At 43.0% G+C, this 23,073-nt stretch overlaps 1 protein-coding gene across 1 annotated transcript; it reads left to right on the forward strand.

The window, feature by feature from the left end:
• The first annotated feature begins 1,404 nt into the window (after nt 1–1,404).
• On the forward strand, nt 1,405–18,477 carry LOC145413879 (carboxypeptidase B-like). Its single transcript, XM_080283538.1, has 11 exons — nt 1,405–1,466; nt 3,642–3,854; nt 6,893–6,980; nt 7,591–7,692; nt 8,229–8,444; nt 9,348–9,483; nt 11,707–11,867; nt 14,172–14,256; nt 14,528–14,680; nt 16,911–17,057; nt 18,368–18,477. Exons 1-11 carry the CDS (start codon nt 1,405–1,407, stop codon nt 18,475–18,477), a joined length of 1,473 nt encoding a protein of 490 aa, XP_080139664.1.
• Nucleotides 18,478–23,073: the final 4,596 nt, after the last annotated feature.

Raw genomic sequence — 23,073 nt, forward strand, 5'->3', positions numbered from 1 at the left:
TAGGAAAACGAAAAGAAAATACTGGTCAATGTAGCGTATCACCAAGGAAGGGTGGGAGCCTGGAGAACTGTAGTCTAGTGGAGTCTGGGTGCTAGCTGACCTCTCTCACTCTCACTTCTGGAGCACAGAACCTCATTCCGTCGCGACAGACACTTGACTGCACTCAAAAATACAGGCCAGCCAAGAGAAGGCATGGCCAACGGTTGAGGCAAGCAGGGGCGAACAATATAGAAACAATAACATCGCTCAGTAGAGCACTTAATGACGTGCATTAGAACAGTCACTTTTGAAACAGTGACGAATGTTTTGAAAAAAGTATACTATCGAAATGGAGAGAGAAACGGTTAACTGAACGATACACAGTGAGTTTTCCACTAATAGTTTGTGGTTTCTCACAAAAGGAAAATGTTGCGAATTTGATTCGTGACAATCGACCATCACGTATTATTACTTGTATGGATTTGAATTGTGTTACTCTTATACTTACTAAAATAAACGCCAACAAACTCATATTAACAAGCATGTATTTCGTAGTAAAAAATATCTTTTGATTTTCTCCAAGAGGACAGTGACCGGCGGATGGATACCAAAATCATAATTCGGACACCCGACTTAGAAAGGTTACCAAGGTCTACTGTACGGGGCTTAGGTTTTATTTTACAGTAAGGACAAGCAAAGGACTTTACAGGACTTTCCCAGGCTACTTTTCCATCCTTCAAAAAACAAAGCTTAGTTACGACCTGGAAATCATCTTATGTTTGATTCCAAGTCAGCAGTGACTTAAGTAAACAAGTAACATTCGATTTTAGTGTCTGTCGCTGGAAAAGACAAATGTTTTCTACAAAAATCCCGCATCTGAAAGAAAGTCACCCTGATTAAGGCCACTGAACCCTTTCCCCCACTCCCCATCCCTGGTCTATTCTCTTGCTTCACCCCTCCCCTCCACTCACATCCTCATCCCACCTCTTTACCTTTACACTATCCCATCCCCCCCCCTTTCCTTCTCCATCCCTCTCCCCTCATCTTTCCCTCCCCAATCCCCCTTTTCTCTCACCTCTTCCTACCCTTCCCCTCACCTCGTCACCTCACTCCCCACCATCCTCACACGTCCCCTCCCTGGTCGGTGTAATATATAAGGCTGGGGTGCAAGAAGAATGTTACACTTCCTACAAGATGAGAATCACTGCACTACTGTTGTTGGCACTGACCGCACTCACCTCCGCTGTATCCTACCATGGGTGAGACCACACTCTTCATTACTGTATACTTCCTTATGTATCAGGCTGATGTAGTCTTAACCTTATTGAATATTAACTCACACACACACACACACACACACACACACACACACACACACACACACACGGACAAACACACACACAAAAAAATAAAACTGATAGCCAGATGTGGCTCAAGGAGTCTGGGAGCGCTTGGAGAAAGTCTGAAGAGGCCATCGATTGTAGACAGTAAATTAACTTAGTAACTGACTCATTATACTGTACATGCCTGATTTACTGTGTACAGAATTAAATTTTAATATACAATCTATCTTTGTGACTACAAGAAAAAATATATTCGTATTGCCCCTTTAACCTATGCAAAAACTTCCTAGTTATTAACGGTTATTTCACCATTACCACCACCTTCATCGTCATCATCATCATCGTCATCATCATTCCGCCTCTTTTCTTACCAGTAGGTGGGGTGGGGTACGGTTCAGAAACACCCGGGAACCTGGATGCACCTCGTAGGTACACCTTACACATGATGCATCATCATTACCTATCAGGCAGAGCAAATCAAAAGACTGTCAGGTTAAAAAGGGGATACGAAACCCTTGTGATGCACTCCTTCGTAATCCAGTCAGCTCGATTCCGTGTCATATTCCGTCCCTTATCAGCCGCCTACCTCTCTCTCTTGCACACTCATTCACCATCTCTAGCCAACTTCTTGACCTACCACAACTTTTCCCACATTTAACCTTACTCACATATTCCCTTTTCACCAAAATTTTGCAAAACTTCTCTCCACATGATCATACCATCCAAGCACATTCTTCTCAGTTCAGTTGTCCAGAAACCTTTTTACTCACAATCGTTCACGAATCACATTATTTCTTAGCCTATCCACTCAATACACACTCCACACACGTTTCTCAGCAACCCCAAGTCACCGCATTAACGTCTGTCTTTTCAGTTTCCTGACGCATCAGTCTCGCATCCAAATGTTAATAACGTGGGTACGATATCTCCTTCATGCCGTACTCAGGTATCTGGTATCAGGGCCTACAAAGCACCTGCCAATATCACTCCCTGTGCCACGCCAGCTTCCCCTTCTTTTGCACATTTGCATCTCTCTCATAGCACCGACTTTCTTCAGGCCTCTCATCAATTTGTCTTTTTCCATTTATAATATAGGTTACCCTGTTTCTCAATAACCGCCACCTTACTCTTTATCTATATGTACTATGAAGGCACGATGCTCACAGTCACCAGCAAATCTCTGCTTGCCTGGAAAGTTATTGTTCACTCTTCTCACAAACAGCACAATATCATCTGCATACATCAGGTGTGTGATACTCCAACCTTCACCATTCATTAGTACACTCCTGCCTCTCTCCATAACTCCAGTTTTTAGATCTCTCGTATTCACATTCATATACACATTGAACAGAATTGGTGATATCACACATCCTTGTCTTACTCCACCACTGATATGAAACCACTCGCTTTGACAACCACCTACCGTATACTCTGACACAAGCTTCATTACCATCATTAACAACTCTTAAGGTTATAATCGTTGACTTATTGCTGTCCATCTCCTGCTCTCTCTCATCTTTAACTGTTAACAGTTTCTCACATGACTTATTATACAAGCTGTTATTTATGCGTACGACTATTAAGACTTCAATACACAGCGCCACGTTGATAATGATTTCAACCATTTTGATGTCAGTAAAGCCTATGTTGTGACAAAATCGTGCAATATATATATATATATATATATATATATATATATATATATATATATATATATATATATATATATATATATAAACACGCGTCAGCCTTATAACGATATCAACCATCATAGGTTCCTGTACGCTACGTGACATAGTATCAAACCGCGAAACAAGGATGCTACAAAGCATCACCAGTATGTTTCTAAAACTGTAAATATTCCTGCTGCCTGTATGGCAACACAGCGCCTGGGCTAGATACTGATTCTAATTTCGAGTGTAAATCTTTACCACCATACTAAACACTGTTTGAATACAAATGTGATAAGTATTTTTAAGTGCTCATTGATGTTACTTTCACTAAATCTGAACATTGTGATGATGTTAGTATGAAATGCAAATACGATTCAAGCATACCAACCCTACTAAAACAACGCTGGCAGCATTGGTCCCTCCATAACCATCTGCCACAGAGGTCGAGTACTTTTTTTCTTCACTGTACGAGGTTGTGAACGTGAGATGCTGCATATCCCGTACATGTACGTCTATGTTCGTGTTTCAGGCACAAGGTTGTGTGTAACACCACGTACACCGGTTTAGGTGCAGGTGTTGCAGGATGCAGTGCAGCGGTTGCAGTTGGAATAGTAAATGTACAGGTACATCTATGTGCATGTTTCAGGTACCAGGTTGTGAGTGTAACGCCACATACGACGGCTGAGGCGCAGGTGTTGCAGGAAGCAGTGCAGCAGTTGCAGCTGCAACAGTGGACCGAACCTCATGGCCTGGGAGTCCCTGTCGACGTCATGGTTCCTCCCAGCCTCGTTGAAGTCTTCCTAAGTGGACTCCAAGCCAAACACATCCCAGTCCAAGTCAAAATCACCGACGTACAGGCGTGAGTCCAATGTTGTCACACTCACTGCACTATTGTCCAGTGTTGTCACACTGCACTATTGTCCAATGTTGTCACACTCACTGCACTATTGTCCAGTGTTGTCACACTCACTACACTATTGTCCAGTGCTGTCACACTCAATGCACTATTGTCCAGTGTTGTCACACTCACTGCACTATTGTCCAATGTTGTCACACTGCAATATTGTCCAGTATTGTCACACTCACTGCATTATTGTCCAATGTTGTCACACACTACACTATTGTCCAATTTCGTCACTCTCACTGCACAATTGTCCAATGTTATCACACTCACTGCAATATTGTCCAGTGTTGTCACACTCACTGCACTCTTGTCCAGTGTTGTCACACTCACTGCACTATTGTCCAATGTTGTCACACTCACTGCAGTATTGTCCAATGTTGTCACACTCACTGCACTATTGTCCAGTGTTGTCACACTCACTGCACTATTGTCCAGTGTTGTCACACTCACTGCACTATTGTCCAGTGTTGTCACACTGCATTGGACTATTGTCCAGTGTTGTCACACTCACTGCACTATTGTACAATGTTGTCACACTCACTGCACTATTGTCCAAAGTTGGTCCAATGTTGTCACACTCACTGCACTATTCTCCAGTGTTGTCACACTCACTGCACTACTGTCCAGTGTTGTCACACTCACTGCACTATTGTCCAATGTTGTCACACTCACTGCACTATTGTCCAGTGTTAGCACACTCACTGCACTATTGTCCATTGTTGTCACACTCACTGCACTATTGTCCAGTGTTGTCACACTCACTGCACTATTGTCAAATGTTGTCACACTCACTGCACTATTGTCCAATGTTGTCACACTCACTGCACTATTGTCCAGTGTTGTCACACTCACTGTACTATTGTCCAGTGTTGTCACACTCACTGCACTATTGTCCAGTGTTGTCACACTGCACTGGACTATTGTCCAGTGTTGTCACACTCACTGCACTATTGTCCAGTGTTGTCACACTCACTGCACTATTGTCCAGTGTTGTCACACTCACTGCACTATTGTCCAGTGTTGTCACACTCACTGCACTATTGTCCAGTGTTGTCACACTCACTGCACTATTGTCCAGTGTTGTCACACTGCATTGGACTATTGTCCAGTGTTGTCACACTCACTGCACTATTGTCCAGTGTTGTCACACTCACTGCACTATTGTCCAGTGTTGTCACAATCACTGCACTAATGACTCCTCTTGTTCCTAACATAGCGGACTTCATAATTCTATAGCAATTTCCTATACCTGCCCCTCCTTAATACTCTCGTGTGTTATTGTATATTGTCTATCGACATACAATAGTTTGCATCAGTAAAATAAATGTATATGAAGATTAAGTATGCAAACTAAATCGCTGAAGAGGAAGTGTTAATAAATCATAGTCAACAAGAGTTCTGCCACAGTCATTGCAGCTGTGCTAAAGAGGGATGTTGCATGACCAGTAAAAGTAAATCACAAACAGCCAGGCATGAGTCAATCACCATCATCGTCGTTGCCTCATCTAGTTGCCCAAATTAACCACAGGTGGGAAGATGTATTTCTCTCTCTCTCTCTCTCTCTCTCTCTCTCTCTCTCTCTCTCTCTCTCTCTCTCTCTCTTTCTCTCTTTAAAGGTCGTAAAGTTGCATTGCTTTTGGCTGAGGGCGTTACCAGCACCTCGTCTTTAACACTTCTATTTCTGCATATGGCAACTTAACACTTGTATGCTGTTCAGGCAATCTGTGTCTTTATAAAAGATATTGATAACACGCGAGAGAATAACACATGAGGTATAGATAACACATGAGATAATGTTCGGGCATAATAATGGAAAATAATTCACAAGGGAGAAGGTGTTACGACTACTCTTAAGCCTCCTGATGCCCAAGGACGTATTTGACGCGGTTTAGGGGGGTTCTGTCTAAACCCTCTAATTCCACAAACATCTCTTCAGCTGACAAAAATCGTCTGTAGGTAGCAAGAGCATAACGAAAAAGAGTAACACGAAAAAGAGTAATATGAAAGAGAGTGATATGGAAAAGAGTAATATGAAGAACAATATGAAACTAGAATGGCACTCATTAGAGCGCATACCTCCGCCAAGGCCCAACATGCAGTTCCTTTTAATTCAGTCATGTCCTACTTGTTATTGTAAGGTAGCTGGAAAAAGACTATCCCCCTATAAAAGCATATTTAAATCCGCTAGATCCGGAATTTTTTATGGAACCGCGCCAAACTGTACACATTCGTAGATAACAACATCCTAAACATGCCTGGCTCTTTTTTTTCATCAAGATCCATGCAATATCCACTGAAAACTTCACGAAAATGTCGAAAAACGCCCTATCTCGCAGTGTTAAAGAATGTGATATATATATATATATATATATATATATATATATATATATATAATATATATATATATATATATATATATATATATATATATACTGGATCCGCACCTTTATCCGGATCCTCACCAAAATTTGAATAGTCTGTTCTGAGCCAAGCCTCATTCTTCTTCCAAGTTTCGTGGAAATCCGTCCAGCAGATTTTGTGTAATCTTGCTCAAACCCCAACCAACAAACAAACAAACAAACGGACAGGGGTGACAACATAACCTCCTCGACGGAGGTATAAAGAGTAATATTAGAAAGATTGATATGAAAAACAGTAATATGAGAAAGAGTAATATGAGTGGAAGGTTATTGTGGAGAGTGTAAAAGGTTGGTATAGTGTGTAAGTTAGGTGGCTGAAGTGTGTAGAGTGTAGTGAGTAATGGCTGTTATGTATCATGGTGGAGTGTGTAGTTACTGAAGGTGGTTGGAGTTTGTAGAGTGTAGTGCGTAATGGCTGTTAAGTGTAATTGTGGAGTGTGTAGTTAATGAAGGTGGTTGGAGTGTGTAGAGTATACTGCGTAATGGCTATTATGTGTAATGGTGGAGTGTGTAGTTAATGAAGGTGGCTGGAGTGTGTAGAGTGGATGATATAATTGAGTGTTGTGTGTGCAGGATCATCGATGAGCAGGCAGCCAAAAGGCCCGTCAGTAAGTCGCTGCCCCGCACCTTTGACCACAACAAGTACAACAGCCTGGAAGAGGTGAGTCCCTACGCCATATAATATCATGATGCAGTGTGGTAATATTAAGTGCTGACTCCACACATTTACTGTCGCTGATTCAATAGTAAGTGTTAGTCCCTACGCCATATAATACCATGGTGCAGTGTGGTAATATTAAGTGCTGACTCCACACATTTACTGTCCTTGATTCAATAGTAAGTGTTAGTCCCTACGCCATATAATATCATGGTGCAGTGTGGTAATATTAAGTGCTGACTCCACACATTTATAGTCAGTGATTCAATAGTAAGTGTTAGTCCCTACGCCTTACATAATATCGTGGGCAGTCGCAAAATATTAAGTGTTGACTCCACACATTTACAGTCACACATTCAATACCAAGTAGTAAGATTCGTACTGAACCACCTGCCTTTTTTTCCTATTTTTGTCAGGCGTTGGTGTATATTGTTTATAATATAAATGAACAAATTGGACTTCATCATTCATAATCATTGTACTGGTAATACATGGGTTGCCATGAAACCTGCTGGATAGGTCTCCAGTTGTTATTGCCTTCAAAGGACTGATAAATTTGATCGTGTATATTGCATGATGCCAGTAGCCTCACTTGGTAACCTGGTGTTCACAGATCGCATCCATCCTTGAAGGTGTTGAGGAGGAATTCCCTTCCCTGGTGACCATTTCTTCTGCCGGCACCACCTTCGAGGGCAGAGAGATACTTGTGGCTCAGGTAACTGTATATTCATTATTGTACATTTAGGGATGTGTTCCATTATATCTCCTTTTACATAAACTTAGTACAAGACACTAGGAAAAATTGGCAAGTCCTTGTGGTGAAGATAATTCGCTGTTCTTTACTACAATTGTCTCGTCTGTGTAAGAAGATGTATAACGTCTATAGATGTCTACGTCATTGTCAATAAAATTCTTGCCATGTATTGTTGAACTTTTAGGTCGATGGTCATTTCAGCAATAGATATATAAAATCTGTACACTCCTGTTGCCTCCATCGATGGTGTCATGTGCTTGGCTAACGAACTGCTGCGAGACATGCATGCAATGAACCCAGTACCGTAACTTGCCTTCAGATAAGACAATACTGAACACATCTTTTAACGGTTGACCGAAACTCAGTGCACAGCGTGAGTGACGGCAATCAGCAAAGTTCCAGCCATGAACCCGGCTTAAAGCACAATGAAAACTCTCCTTTAAAACTACTGGTTACTCGAGTAGGTAATTACATGTCTGGTACATTAACACTTTCAGGTGTCAAGTGATGGCGGTGAGACAAGACCGGTGATCTGGATAGACTGTGGCATCCACGCCCGTGAATGGATCTCTCCAGCCGTCTGCCAGTATATCCTGGACGAGCTGACTTCCGGCTACGACACCAAGAGTGAAATCACAGAACTTCTTGACACATACGACTTCCACATCATACCCGTTGTCAACCCCGATGGCTACGAATACTCCTGGACCACCGTAAGTCAAACCCGATCCATATTTCACAACCGCCGTTATTTTGGTTACTATTTTGATTATGACGATGATGTTTGTAATAATGTAAAAATCTTATGCTGATTAATCATTTTAATTATTACTAGTTTTATAAAATCATTACTCAGACTTCATAGGATGTTAACCAAAAGACCTTTACGAAGTCCTCTTTTGCAACTTCTGTTCTTGGTAAATATATTATTTGTATGGCAGAGGCACAGCACCAATTGATAGAAGTTGCAAGGCCCACAGGATAGAATGTCATAGCTTCTCTTACTGTAGAATCCGTGCAGAATTCCATCTACCTAGTGTTTTTTGTTGTTAGGCATCGCGCCAACAAAACACGCCAGTGTTATGATCGCCTGGTTAATACTTACTTTATGGGATCTCTCTTTTTGGCGGTTTTCTCTTTTCACAAATCTTTTGAAATCCTTTGTGGGTTGATTTGATGATGTAGGTTGTCGGAAACGATTTTTTAAATATGAAGCTAATCTCTTCTACCTTAACAAAAATATAACGTATACAGATTGTACTATTTCGTCATGCGTAGCAACAAGTGGTGCCCATCAATAAAACACCCTTTATCTTTCACAATATATCTTAGGCGGCGCTAGATGAGGCTAATTTCATGTCTGAAAACATATTCTCGACCACTTACGTCAAATAATCCCACAAAGGACAAAAAAGAACTTAAGAGAAAAGGCTGAACAATTTGGAGACCGTTAAGTATATCGCTTCATTATCCATTTCGATTAGCAAAAACAGCTAACATGTTAGCCAAAAATGGCCACTGCAATAAGGCCTGTGGCTATACACAGGTAGATGGAATAACTCTGGTGCAGTTGACAGGTATAAATCTAATCCGTCTGCTTCTTCCTCCTCGCACAGGACCGGCTGTGGCGCAAAAATCGTGTGCCGAATGAAGGTGTCCTGGAATGTCATGGTGTCGATGTCAACCGCAACTTTGAGGTTGCCTTCGGTGAACCCGGAGCTTCTGATGAACCTTGTTCTGAGCTTTACCAAGGTGAGGGAGGTCAAGGGCCGTACTCTCCTGTGCTTTTAGCAGAATCTCCTAATACCTTTCATTCCTAATGATGTATTTCGTATCAATGCATTTAATATTATTCAGTAGGTCATTTGTATTTTGCTACATGGACATAGTTTGCATACTGAAGTACTTGGCCTCAGGAAGTTGTGATGGGCAGCCTCCACACCTTACTGGGATGCAGCACCAAACATGAGGCTGTTACACCCACGCGCCAAGGGGTTCAGTGTTTGGTCACCTTTGTTCTTTTCTGTCTGTCTATCTATATGTCTGTCTGTGAGCAAGATAATAAAAAGCATTGCTGGCTGGCTTTACACCAAAACTGGCATAATGATTTACGACAATAAGAGGAACAGGTGATTATTTTTTGGCCGATGCGGTCATACACAATAGGTCTGGGTCAACTCAGAATTTTGATCCGATTTTGATCAAACTTGGTGGAAAGGCTACGGATGACAAATGGTGAAGAGAGTAGATTTTGAGAACAACTGGTCATCAGTAAAGGTGACAGGGTAATGCAAAATGTTAGGCCTCTTAGCTCAGATCTGATTCGGTTTTGACCAAACTTGGTGGAAGGGCTTAAGGTTGAGAGATGATTAAATTATTTTATTCTAAGAAATGTAGGTCAAAGGTCCAAGTCAAACGGTCAAGTCATCTTCAAACATTTTGTATCTGATTCAAGCCAAACTTGGTGGATCTGTTAATGATGATCAGGTAAGTGATTCGAGTTTGAAAACAGTCAAAGGTCAAGGGCACAGGGCAGGGTCAAACATTGGATCTTTCTACTCACCTGGAGAATTGGTGCGTGTCGCGTCCGAGCACGCTGCTCAAGTTTCAAACCACGTGACGAATCACACGATGAACAGTAATCACAAGCGGGGAAGCTGCGTCAATTCATTACGTCTACACCAGTATTTGCCAACATGTTACCCAAACCATATTCCAAAACCACAGGTGGCCACTGATCGTGCGGACCAGCCTTTACACTGATGGCGGGGCGCGGGTGTGGCAACCTATGACTGCTTCATCTTGTTTAGCAGGAAACAAAACAAGTGGAACCCAACTACACTGCGCATCTTTGTTTCCACCATGATTAAAAACAAATTCATATTTATCCTCTTTAATTAATATTTAAATCATCAGTACCACAGACTAATCAAGCATTTTTCTTTTACTTTTCCATTCTTTTTCTTCTTACCACTACTGTGGCCATGATCTAAGTGAGAGAAGGCTTTGTAGCAACACTTTCTGAGCGCTTTACTTGCATACACCTTAGCATTCTCTGGACTGTTATTTACATTCCCAAAAACAAAGTCGAGGTGCACCTGAGCAGGGAAAAATTTTACATCTGTCCGTCTGTTGGCACTGTAAAGGCTTTAATTCTGGCCTGATTTTGACGACTAGGTTGTCATGTGAATCCCCACAGGATGATGATGTGCCCTTTTTTTAGTGGTCAACATCCTCAGGTCTACCCCAGGGTCACAGTATATTAAAAAAAAAGCAAATGGCAATCAGATGGGTTTGCCTGTGAAGACCTAAATGCATCAGAGCCACCAGACATCCAAGATTATGAATGTTTTAGACAGAGAGAGAGAGAGAGAGAGACTGTTTGCACTAAATGAATAACTATGAAAGGATGCCATAGTTAACAGTGGTAGTATAACCTGAGATCAGCCCATAGCACCCAATCCATTACATGACAAGGACGATATGAGGTTAGGCACCCTAGCACGGCATCAGGCAGCTACTGTAATGGCGCTCCCTGCCCGCTGGTTGACGTGTATAGCCCTCACAATTTGGGGTGCGGAGCAACGCCGGTTGACGTGTATAGCCAAAAGTGTCTTCCCTCCACCCTTTGAATTTTAAATTATCCTTACGCATTGACGGGACCGCCTGGAGATGTGGGTTTACTTTCATTTGAAAGAAGAGGAGTTGGTGAGTCTTATGTATCATATGTCTTATGTTGGTAAGTCCTATGTATATTAGGGTTTGAAGTAAGGCTATTTTTCTCCTTCAGGAATTATCCCCCATAGGGAGGAGTGTGCAACAGCAGAAAACCCCCAACGCATAAGGGTTAATATCCACATTGTTTGCATCAGTAACACGCAAGGGGGTACAGAGTGGCTATGTGCAGAACAAATTGCTGAGGAAGAGGTGGCTGGTAATCATCAAAGTGGCCAAACACCCGTCTATCCCGTACAGGCCCGGAAGCGTTCTCGGAGGATGAGTCGAAGGCAGTGAGGGACGGTATTGAGGCCCTGGGCAGTCGGGTCACTGTGTTTTACAGTCTGCATGCCTACTCCCAGGACTGGATGACTCCCTACGGCTACACCGATGCCTTACCCGATGACTATGACGAAATGGTAATATATATTAATTATACTCGTCTCACTCTTAGAGAAGGGAAAGAAGTTGTATGCGGCTTTCATGGATTTGGAGAAAGCATATGACAGGGTGGATAGACAAGGATTGTGGAAAGTATTAAGAATATATGGAGTAGATGGGAAGTTGTTGAATGCTGTGAAAGTATGTATGACGGTGCTAAGGCTGCAGTGTGTGTGAATGGTGTAAGTGAATTTTTCTCTTTGATGGTTGGGTTGAAACAGGGATGTGTCATGTCTCCATGGTTGTTCAATCTGTACATGAATGGGGTAATAAAAGAGGTATAAGGTAGGGTAGTGGATGTTGGAGTGGCCCTGGTGAGAGAGGATAGTGTTTGGAAACTCCCTGTACTGTTGTTTGCAGATGATACTGTATTGTTGAGTGAAGACGAAGGGGAGCTGCAAGGCTTGGTGGATGAGTTTGGGAGAGGGTGTAAGAAACGGAATCTAAAGGTGAATGTAGGGAAGAGTAAAGTGATGGTCTTTGAGAGAGGTGAAGTCAGTGAATGTTCAGCGAGGTTGGATGGTGAGGAATTGGAAAATGTGAGTACGTTTAAGTACTTGGGTAGTATGATGAGTAAGGATGGAGGTTTGGAGGGTGAAGTGCTTGAAAAGGTACAGCAGGGAAGAAAGGTTGCTAGTTCCTTGAAAGCAGTGATAAGAAACAGGGAAGTGAGCATGGAAGTGAAAAATTTACTACATGAGAGTATTGTGATACCAACTCTAACGTATGGAAGTGAAGCTTGGACGTTGTTGGAAGGACACAAGCCAAGAGTGAGAGCAGTGGAAATGAGTTATTTAAGAGGAGCCTGTGGAGTCACATGGAGAGACAGGCTGACGAATGAGGATATAAAGAAGAGTTGTGGTGTGGATGTGGATGTGATAGCAAGCGTTATGAGGAACACACTGAGGTGGTTTGGCATGTGGAGAGGATGGAGGGTGAAAGACTGACGAAGAAAGTGTATGTGAGTGAGGTGGAGGGGGGAAGAGGGAGGGGGAGGCCAAGGATGAGATGGAGGGATGGGGTGGAGAGGTATATGAGAGAGGGGGGTGTGAGTTGGCAGCAGGGCAGTGAAATGGCAGGAGACAGGGTGACGTGGAGGAGATTTGTTTGTGGCCACCCCAAACGGGATTGAGGCGCCTGGCAATAGATAGATAGACTTTAACTTGAACTAAAATTGCCATCTCTCCACGATGCAGTGCCATGAAAAGAGTGTAGGGTAGTAGTATTATCTCTATCCTGCCACTGAACAACGTAAATAAGATTTCAAAAAAAAAAAAAAAAAAAAAGGATGAAAATGTGGACCAAGTTAAAGTGTGACCTGAGTAGGCCAACGTCATGGGTGTGAGTACAGGAGTAAGAGCAGTGGGAACAGGACTGGTAATAAATGTATGTTGCATGCGTTGATTGAACAGGGTAAGAGATCCACAGTGATTCATGAAAGATGTGGAGAATGGAAGTATGTTATTAATGGATTAGAAGTGTGTATGGTTGGTCAGTATGGTTATATGGAGAGAGCATCAGGTACACAGGATGGTGAAACGGGTAACTTTGTGTTTTATGAGAGAAGGATTGGTAGACAGGATGGTGAAACGGGTATACGTGAGTTTTATGGCAGAAGGGTTGGTAGGTCAAGCAGGTGGATGGATATGTTGTATGAGTGTGTCAGAAAGCACGGAATTAAACTTGGTGAATAAAATAAATTGACAAGGGATCGCAATGGCTGGATGAAGGAAGTATGATATGCATTTTGCCTTTACCTTCGACACAACTGCTCCATTCCACAGGTGTATCTGATGTGCATCCAAAGGTAATGAGAGAGAGAGAGAGAGAGATCTGACTGAAGTAGAGGCAGAATTTCGAAGGGTTCACCGATAATTATGTGGTTCATTTCACTGTGCATTATGCTCGATAGTTCTCCTGTAGTTGTCTTCTCATTCTGTGTGTCTGGATGATGACAAAATATCGTACTCATCCTTTCACTACGATGACGTATTTTGTGTATTATTATCACCAATACCTAGAGATTTAACTCAGCTCTAACTTGGCCTAAAATTGACATATCTCCATTTTGACTGAATATCGTGTACGAGGACTAGATCGTCTTGAACACAATACACATCACCGAACAGTACTATGGAAAGGGTGTGCAGTCGTGGCATTTATTTTTTCTGCCATTGAGCTACGTAAAGAAAGCTACAAAAGGACGAAAGTTTGGGCTAAGTTAAGGTGAAAGAGGTGTAGTGATGGTGGTGTCAGTACTCATATGGTGCCTGTGTTGTCAGATCCGTGTTGTTGAGGCGGGTGTGGAAGCGCTGGAGGACGTCTTTGGCACATCCTACACTTATGGCAGCGTCGCCAACACCATGCGTAAGTACTGGACTGCCATTTGTCTCCGCCTGTATCACTATCAGTGTAGAAGTCTCTCCTAAACCTCTTTCTTAAGCATTTATCTTCCCTACCACACCTTACTACTGACTGCATGTTAACTTTTTAATATCGATAAAGTCTGCAGCAATAACATACACGAGAGCACGGTGAAAAACTAGAACTCCCATGGATATAATTTACAATAGTATTATTTCCTCTGTGAACTGTAACGTAATTTTCACTGTGATGGGTTTAAGGGATTATTCTCCAGAGCTAAACCAAGACAGATCACACAGCCTGCTTGGGTTACAGGAGAGCGCTACTCCTCCCAGCAAAGGCAGCTACCCGGGCGGGGAGCAAACTCTTGACTTCGAGTCACACTTTGTTCCACGGAGCCACCCTGCTGCCCATATAGGCTTAGAAGGTTGCGGAAATGGGTCATTTTGAAGGCATTAATTATACAAGCTCATGACTTACACGCAAACCACGGCGAAATGGTACCCCGCCATGTAGGGCACATACGTCGCTTTGGCCCCAAGGTCAGTCCGTTACCATTCATTACGTCCCTGCGAAACTAACAAAATCTAACCCAAGTTACAGTAACTTTATTTAACCTTAATCAGCTGTAGTGACTTTGGGATGAATAGGTTTTGGATCCGAATCGACCTGTTAGCCCATGCAGGATGCCACCACTGATGTAAACAAAGCCCTTAGTATCGGTGATAAACTCTCGCCTCATGTGGAAACCCCTCTACTGCAGTATTTTATCTGTTGTTGTTGCTTTTGGGGATGACTGGTGGTGGCTTGAGTGTTGCTGGTCTGCATCTTGGTGGCACAGCAGCCAGTCTCTCGCCCCTACTGGTCATTCCTCGGTTTGTCTAGGCTTTTGAGCAGCTGCTGCCGCTTCCAATAATTGTCATTTGTACAATCTTCGGGCTCTGGACTGTACCCGGTTCGCAAAAGCAATGGTTTGTTCGCCAGTCCATAGCCACGGTAACACGGCGGTCTTGCTGTATACCACTTAAATATCACAACACATGTACAGTATTAGCTATTTCCTCGGGATTTACCTGCCATAAATTAATTAAACAATAATGAAATGTAGTCCCAGTCATAAAATTGTACTCTTTGTTAATGGTAACTCTTGTAGACTCTGGCCAATAATATTAATGTGGCATATGTGAAAATAAACAATAATATTATTAAGGTGGGATATGGTGAAATAAAGAATAATATTAATAAGGTGGGATATGGTGATATAAGCCATGATATTATTAACACATCACATCCCGAGCTATTTCGCACCTCTGACACCCCCCAATCCCGAGCTATTTTGGAAAAAAATTTTTTTGGCTAAAACCTCCACTTTTTGAGAAAACGAAAATTCATAGAGAAATCGCTCACCTGAGGTTTAAAATACTCGATACAGGTAGCAGTACCTCCTTACCTTACTGGGTTTTCTATCAGGCTGGCTCCAAAGAAAATGAGTTCTATGAGAGGGTAACTATTCCACACCACTCATAAACGGTATTTATTTATTTGGTACGAATTTATATGTAGTGCGAGAGTATACTGGTTTTCAAACAGTAATATAGGCATTATAAGCATTGTTTCACTCACTAACTCATCAACATACCTGACCTTTTTTGGCGACATTACCTGATCATTTTTGACTGTTTCTTCCTCTAATGCTATGTAAACTTTGTCCTCCACATTGTCATCGACTGGTGAATCACTCTGGCCCTGAATGTCTTTATTGGCGAGGTCACTGGTAACAGGTGAATTGCCAAGACAATGGCATGTAGGGGGGGAGGGAGGTTATGTGGTGTAAGGCATTGTCCCTGCCTGGCATCTTGCAGAGGAACAGAGGAAGGCATCCTGTGTATACGTACGAAAAATCACGTGCGAAAATTGAAAATTGTGCAAATTATGAACCTTGCAATTGGATGACGTACCAGTACGCTGACGGGACTAGCTGTGACAAAATGTTGCAACGTGCCCATATGTTGATGGAATGCCTCGGGTTAAGGTGGCATATGGCAAAATAAAGTGTTAGGATTATAACACACCGTGTCATGTATCTCTGGATGACAAATACAGACTCAATATATTGTACAATACAGCGGCGTACACAGGCATAATAACAAAAGGTACGTTCCTGTTGTGTAATTCGTGAAACCCGTTTGGTTTTCACGAGGGAGAGCGACTGGGCTTAAGGCGGTTGGAATATCCAATAAGCTTACACCCTATAACTGCACGATGTAGTTCTTCCTGTAAAAACAGATAAGACAGGGAACGTATTATAAACACCATATAACTGCACGATGTAGTTCTTCCTGTAAAAACAGATAAGACAGGGAATGTATTATAAACACCATATAACTGCACAATGTAGTTCTTCCTGTAAAAACAGATAAGACAGGGAATGTATTATAAACATCATATAACTGCACGATCTAGTTCTTCCTGTAAAACAGATAAGACAGGGAATGTATTATAAACACCATATAACTGCACGATGAAGTTCTTCCTGTAAAAACAGATAAGACAGGGAATGTATTATAAACACCATATAACTGCATGATGTAGTTCTTCCTGTAAAAACAGATAAGACAGGAAATGTATTATAAACAAGTGTGTGCATTGCACGGCAGATGTGACGTCTGGTGCCAGCTACGACTGGGCCTACGAAATTGCCAATATCCCGTACGTCAACACCATCCAGCTGCGGGACGAAGGCACCTGGGGCTTCCTACTCCCTGAAGAGGAGATCCTGCCCACAGCAGAGGAAACCTTCGCTGGTATTGTGGCTGCTGCTGCTGCCATCTAAACCCTTGGCCATTTAAATGCCGATTATCAGTGTTACTTCCACACGGTTGTATTCAGGTTGGAAAAGGCACAGACATTACCCACATGAGAGGAAACATTGGCTGGTGTCATGGCTACAACTAATCCTACATTAAGACAACGTATTGGTGTAACTCAGTGCTGGTACTTTCAAACCAATTATTCAACTTAGCAAAGGTATAGATGACTTTTTGCATTCGAAAAACCTCTCATTTGGATAATAAAAGCCTCTAGAACCTAAAACTAAGAAAAAGAAAAGGCAGACGCGATATGGGCCACACGAGTGTAATACGGTGCGGCTAATGCTGTCTTTCCCTTCAATTATGTGAAGTATTTTGGTGTTTATTTTTTATCATTTTAGATTATTTTTTCAGCTTAGGGTGGAGTCTATAACTGAAGGACCATATGAAGGCTACATCTGACCCCTTCACTTTGAAAAGTCTCCCAGAAAGGAAACATCACCTCAGGGAACTGGGTCACTCTACTTTCAATCCTAATACTTTCACTTGATTATTGTCAGCTTAGGAGAGACATTGACAGTATTAGTTATAGCTTCTACCAGCCCCTCAAAGTTAGAGACCCTCCATTGAATAAAAAATTGTCAACAGGAAGTAATACATATAAAACAAATCATCTCAGTAAATAAGATAAATCATTTACTGTACCGTCAACCAGATGGACTTCCACACTGTACCAGGCAATTGATTAAAGGAAATACACAATACTTAAAAAATACAGAACGTCTTTAATTTATTTTCCATTTTATCTCTTTATTGATCTACTCATGTCTTGTCCTACATCAATCTGAACACGAGTCAAAAGCAAGAGTAGTGGAAATGGGTTATCTGAAAGGAGCGTGTGGAGTTACATGGAGAGAGAAGCAAATGAGGAAGTTCAGGAGCATTGTTGTGTCGATGTGGATGTGCTGGGAAGTGTTAGTGGTATCCTGGGATGGTTTTGGCCATGTGGAGTATATCAAGTATGAGAGAATAACTAAGAGAGTCTACGTAAGTCAACAATGGCAGAGAGACCCAGAATGAGGTGAAGTTTGTTTGTTTAATTGTGGCTTAATGGCCATCGCCTCCGATGTGGGGCATTTGGCCAACTAGGGTATGTAGACAAAATGTAGCCACTCGCTCACTGCACATCATCGACGGTCTAAGGGGCCAGACGAGGTGGGAGCATATGGTAGAATGCTCTAAGGTCGGCTAGACGCACCTTCTCCCACCTGACAATCAGCACAGGTCTTATGTTCTCACCCTAGTCGACAGTTCGGAGCAGATCGTAAAGGGTGGTATATGTCATTGCTCTGAGCTGGTACGACCGAGTGTGAGCGCCGAGAGCCAGGAGGTGTCTATAGGAGGCTACGTCTAGCCGATCCTTTAGGTCGATGATGGGAGGGCGAGATGGGGTGCCCTCCTCTGTCTGAGGAGGGGGGGACTCACCAACTTCCTCCTCGGTCGAGGAGCCGGTCGATGCATCCTCGACCATGGAGGCGGTGTCAGTCGAGTCCCGCTCCTCCTCAGACATTGCTGGCGGATGGTGGACTTCCACCGTGGTCGCAGTAGTCGTAGCCTTGGTCGGGTCCGGGGCCGGGTCGATATTCTCAGAGACAGTCCGTCAGTTGAGGGGGGCCTCCAGCCTAAGCCTCTTCCTCGGTGTCTGACAAGGAGCAGCAGATCATGGCTGCGATCGACGAGACTGACGCTCCCGTCGGCAAGGGGCAGAGTGTATATCACGGGCAAAGCACTTGGGGACGATATGCCTAGGCAGCCCATTCTCCTCAAAGATCTTTGGGAGGAGAATGCGCAAAGCCCCCTTATCACCCCCACAATAAGCCTTCGCCGTCACAATACACATCTCCACGACGAGGTTCATCTGTCCTGAACTCCCAGGATCACTGGCTTGACGTCCCCGGGCCGTGAGGCACCGCCGTGCATGGGCAGAACCCTGTACGGCTACACCACCTGGCCCAGTAACATCCCGAGCCTCAGGACCCTTGGGAGTTCCAAACAGACTGAACTCCACCGATTCTCCATCACCTAAGGAGCGTTGGAGGTGCCGTGGGTTTGGCTTAACTATTGCCTGGCGGTGCACAAAAACATCAACGCCAGTATCCTGGCGTTTGATGAATCCGTACCCCGCTCGTACGTTAAACTAAACCACGGTCCCCCGGATCTTCTGAGCTACAGGCGACTGTGGCTGGTTGGCTGCCCCCCTCAACGGGCCGCAGGCAATGTCAGCACGTCCGTCTTTCATGGCTGCTCTGATCGAACTCCCCCTTAGGTGAAGGGTTGGGATCAGGGATGTTCTGCCCAGAGACCCAATATATCGTACCGTAGCATGAAAATTATCGTATCTTACCCTAAAATTATCGTACAGGTAAATTTTCAATTAAAACAAGTTACCAGACGAGATGGTGTGTAAAAAAAAGTATGATGAAATGGTAAATGTAGACGGGGCATCATGAGCTTGACTGAGTCAATCCAGGAGAATCACAATTAGGTGAATACAAACTAGTAATTAAGACGGTACATTACTTTTGCCTTCCTTACACTCACGTTTCCCGGTAAGAAATTAAGAATATCCTACAAAGCTTTATGTATACCAGCAAATCAACTGTACTTACGACTTTACTGAAGTCCTATACAAAGTTGCAGAGTGGGTAGTGGGTACAGCAGCACTACAGCTTGGCCAGGGCATTGAACCAGACCACTACCAAGCACCAAGTAAAGTTTGAACTTCTAAGTCCTTGACATTTATGGGGTCGGCCGGGCTTGGCCCTGACCTCCCATGGGACTGGGAGGGGAAAGGAATTTCGTGAGTGACTCAGGGGAAGCGTGGGTTACTGGGGTGTGGGCACAATGAACCGTGTGGCGGGAATACAGTAGTGAGTGTTGTTAACCTGCAGTATATATAAAAAAATTAATCTAGGGAAGCTGAAATAGACAAAAATTATCGTATATTTTGAATGTGATATCGTACATCGTACAAGCATCCCAAATTATAGTACAAATACGATAATTATCGTACGTAGAACATCCCTGGTTGGGATTTAGTGGTGTATTCAGACAGGGTGGATGAAAGTCGGAAGGGCAACTTAATGGCTGAGAGGGTAACATGGAGGAGACTCGTTTGTGGGCAACCCTTTCGGTTTTAAGGCATCTGGCTCTAGATAGATAGATAAACTGACAGACAGATAGACAAATAGAGACTTACATAGACACTGACTTCAGGTTAAGTGAACCGTCTGTAGCAAAACAACTAAAACAAAGAGGTAGGTAATATTGGTAATAACATTAAATTTATTAATATTAAAGTTAAGGTGAGAGAACTATAGCATCACATTCTAGTGTTAAGCTCTTGTTACAACTCAGTATTCAAGGTGGAGAGATGGCGCCACGGTAGACAACGAAGGGTATAGAAAACGGCTATTTTTTATTTATTTATTTATTTTTTACTTTACTTCTTACAGGACACTTTGCATCGATTCTTCCTCTGTGGTAATATTTTTTGTCCATCACGCCTTAACATTATTTTCTGTGTTAAAGATTCAAATTATTTCGATGATAAAAGACTTACGCAGTGTGCAAGGGAGAACTAAGGTAAAACTGACAAAACAAATCGCCAAGGCAGAGGGGTTACGGGATCTCCGAAATTCCTCTGATCCTTTCAAACCTCGACTTACTGAAACATATTCCCGTTGGCACAGGAGGCTTACACCCGCCTCTCTCAAATACCCCACTACTCCACCCCTCCATCTCATCCTCAGTCTCCGCCCCTCCACCTCACTCACATAAATTCTCCTTCCACCCACACCAGTAATCACAGGGACACTTTTCCAACTGAAGCCTTCATTTGCCTCTACACAGCGTGGGTACCCTTCCTGGCTGAATTAAATGATCTGGAAGGAGCATAAACAAAGTACATAATGCATTCATCGGTAAGATAGGGTTAAGAAAGTAATGTAACAGTGAAAGTGTGAATGAAAGAAGAGTCTAATTACTCCTGTTGGAAAAGCTTGCCCTAAAGTGGATAAAGTGGTTTGAAGATCGCTAGGATAATACTTGAGAGATTAATGTAGTTTGGTAGTGAGAGGGTCAGTGACGGCTGTCTAATAACTCCAGCTCCAAAAGCCATCTCTAATGTGAATAAAAAGATCTGATGACAGCAATGATAATACTTAAAAGAGTAGTATAACGGTGAAAGAGTCAGTGAAGGCCGTGTTTAACCACTCCATTTCCAAAGCAGGGAGAGAGTCAGTGAATGCTGTCTGATAACTCTAACTCCAAAAGCCATCTCTAATGTGAAATGGCTTGATGACAGCAATGATAATACTTAAGAGAGTAATGTAACAGTGAAAGTCAGTGAAGGGCCGTAACTATACACTCCAGTTCCAAAGTCCGTCCTAACGTGAATACAATCGTGTGAAGGTAACAAGGCCAGAACACAAAATACGTCATGGCACTGAAGGGTCAATACTTTAACAGGTGGCACATCCTTTCTTCCTCAGACCTTAAATCCAAACTGGCCATCTCCATTAGTGGCCTTTGCACAGTCGATAGGCATATACTTAATTCAACACACTATACGCCTTTCATCTTAACTTGGACTAGATCTTCATCGTTTTGCAGCTTACTATACTCCTTTCACCTTATCTTGGCCTAGATCTTCACCCTTTTGCAGCTTGCTGTATTCCTTTCACCTTAACATGGCCTAGATTTTCCTACTTTTGCAGCTTACTGTACTCCTTTTACCTTAACACGGCCTAGTTTTTCTTACTTTTGCGGCTAATTTCACGTAGCTCAGTGGCGGAATATGACAATGCTACGGCTGTACTTCGTTTCCGCTGCACTTTTTCTCGACTAGTACCGTATGCTGACGGTAATCTGCTGGTACGACTAAGCATTCGAGATGGAGAGACGGTAATTTTAGGTCAAATTAGAGAGAGAGAGAGAGAGAGAGAGAGAGAGAGAGAGAATACTAAGCAATGGTTTCCCTTTAACTGTTTTCTTGTTACTCCAGTTATACTCAGTCGGGGGGAAGGTTCTGTATGAGGGTGCTGGACAAACCAACCTCGAAACGGCGGGTTGGGGGTGGGCATAACGAGCACAATATTTTGATTTTTTTTTTTTTTTAATAAATTGTTCTTGCTACCTTCAAATGATCTTATTCGGCTTACAAGAGACTCCGATGAGGAAGGTTTAGATAATGTTCAGTAGCGCCATTCACTGCCAAGGAGTGGGAGGTGACGAGAAGCCTGTATGTGGTGATGCTGTGCATGGTGAGTGGAGCAGCTGCAGTGTCCACCCGGCAACACAACCTCCTCATGTTTCCCTGCACCTCTCCATGGGAAGCACTCTGGTCCGACCCTGGTCAAACACTGTCTCCAACAAGGGGGTACCGGATTCCTACACGGTATATGTACTGTAATGTACTCATAAGATGAACCCATAAAAGCAATTGTTTGCCTGTGTTCGACGGGTCTGCGAGGCCAGACAGACCGGAGGCAACAGCAGCTACTACTATGGGTCTCTCCTACGTTAAGTAAACTGTCTGGTGGTATAAAGAGTAACAAATAACTACGTCACCGGATTGAAGGGGTTAAGGTTAGTTGCGTACCATCGCCCCGTATAGTTATGTAAATGAGGAGGGGCGTGTGACAAAATACCCACTGAGCTGATTGATAACCAGGATGACTTAATGTTCTTAATTTTAAAATGCACCGCAACGTGCCAGGTACATGAGTGCAATGCGTGTTTACTGTTCCTGTTATTCTTATATGTATTGAAGAAATCTCTGAATTAGATAATCGTCACGCCCATAAGGCCAACCCACATCTACCACCATCAATACCCAGTTCCGTCCACGACTCCCCACCCACTTCTCCCTTACTCTTCCCTTACCACGTCCCAACACGTTATCAGACTTCTAAGGCTACCTTCAGTAACCAATTCTGTTCACGACACT

Source organism: Coenobita brevimanus, chromosome 12, assembly GCF_032717465.1.
Source record: "Coenobita brevimanus isolate Jiangsu-jjx chromosome 12, ASM3271746v2, whole genome shotgun sequence".
Classification (NCBI taxonomy): domain Eukaryota; kingdom Metazoa; phylum Arthropoda; class Malacostraca; order Decapoda; family Coenobitidae; genus Coenobita; species Coenobita brevimanus.

Excerpts from the sequence above, each read along its gene's own strand:
- LOC145413879 (XM_080283538.1), top strand. The coding sequence starts at position 1,405 with ATGTGGCTCAAGGAGTCTGGGAGCGCTTGGAGAAAGTCTGAAGAGGCC. Across the intron at positions 8,445-9,347 it reads ACGAATACTCCTGGACCACC|GACCGGCTGTGGCGCAAAAA; the intron begins GTAAGTCAAACC and ends CTCCTCGCACAG. Across the intron at positions 14,681-16,910 it reads TGCCCATATAGGCTTAGAAG|ATGTGACGTCTGGTGCCAGC; the intron begins GTTGCGGAAATG and ends ATTGCACGGCAG.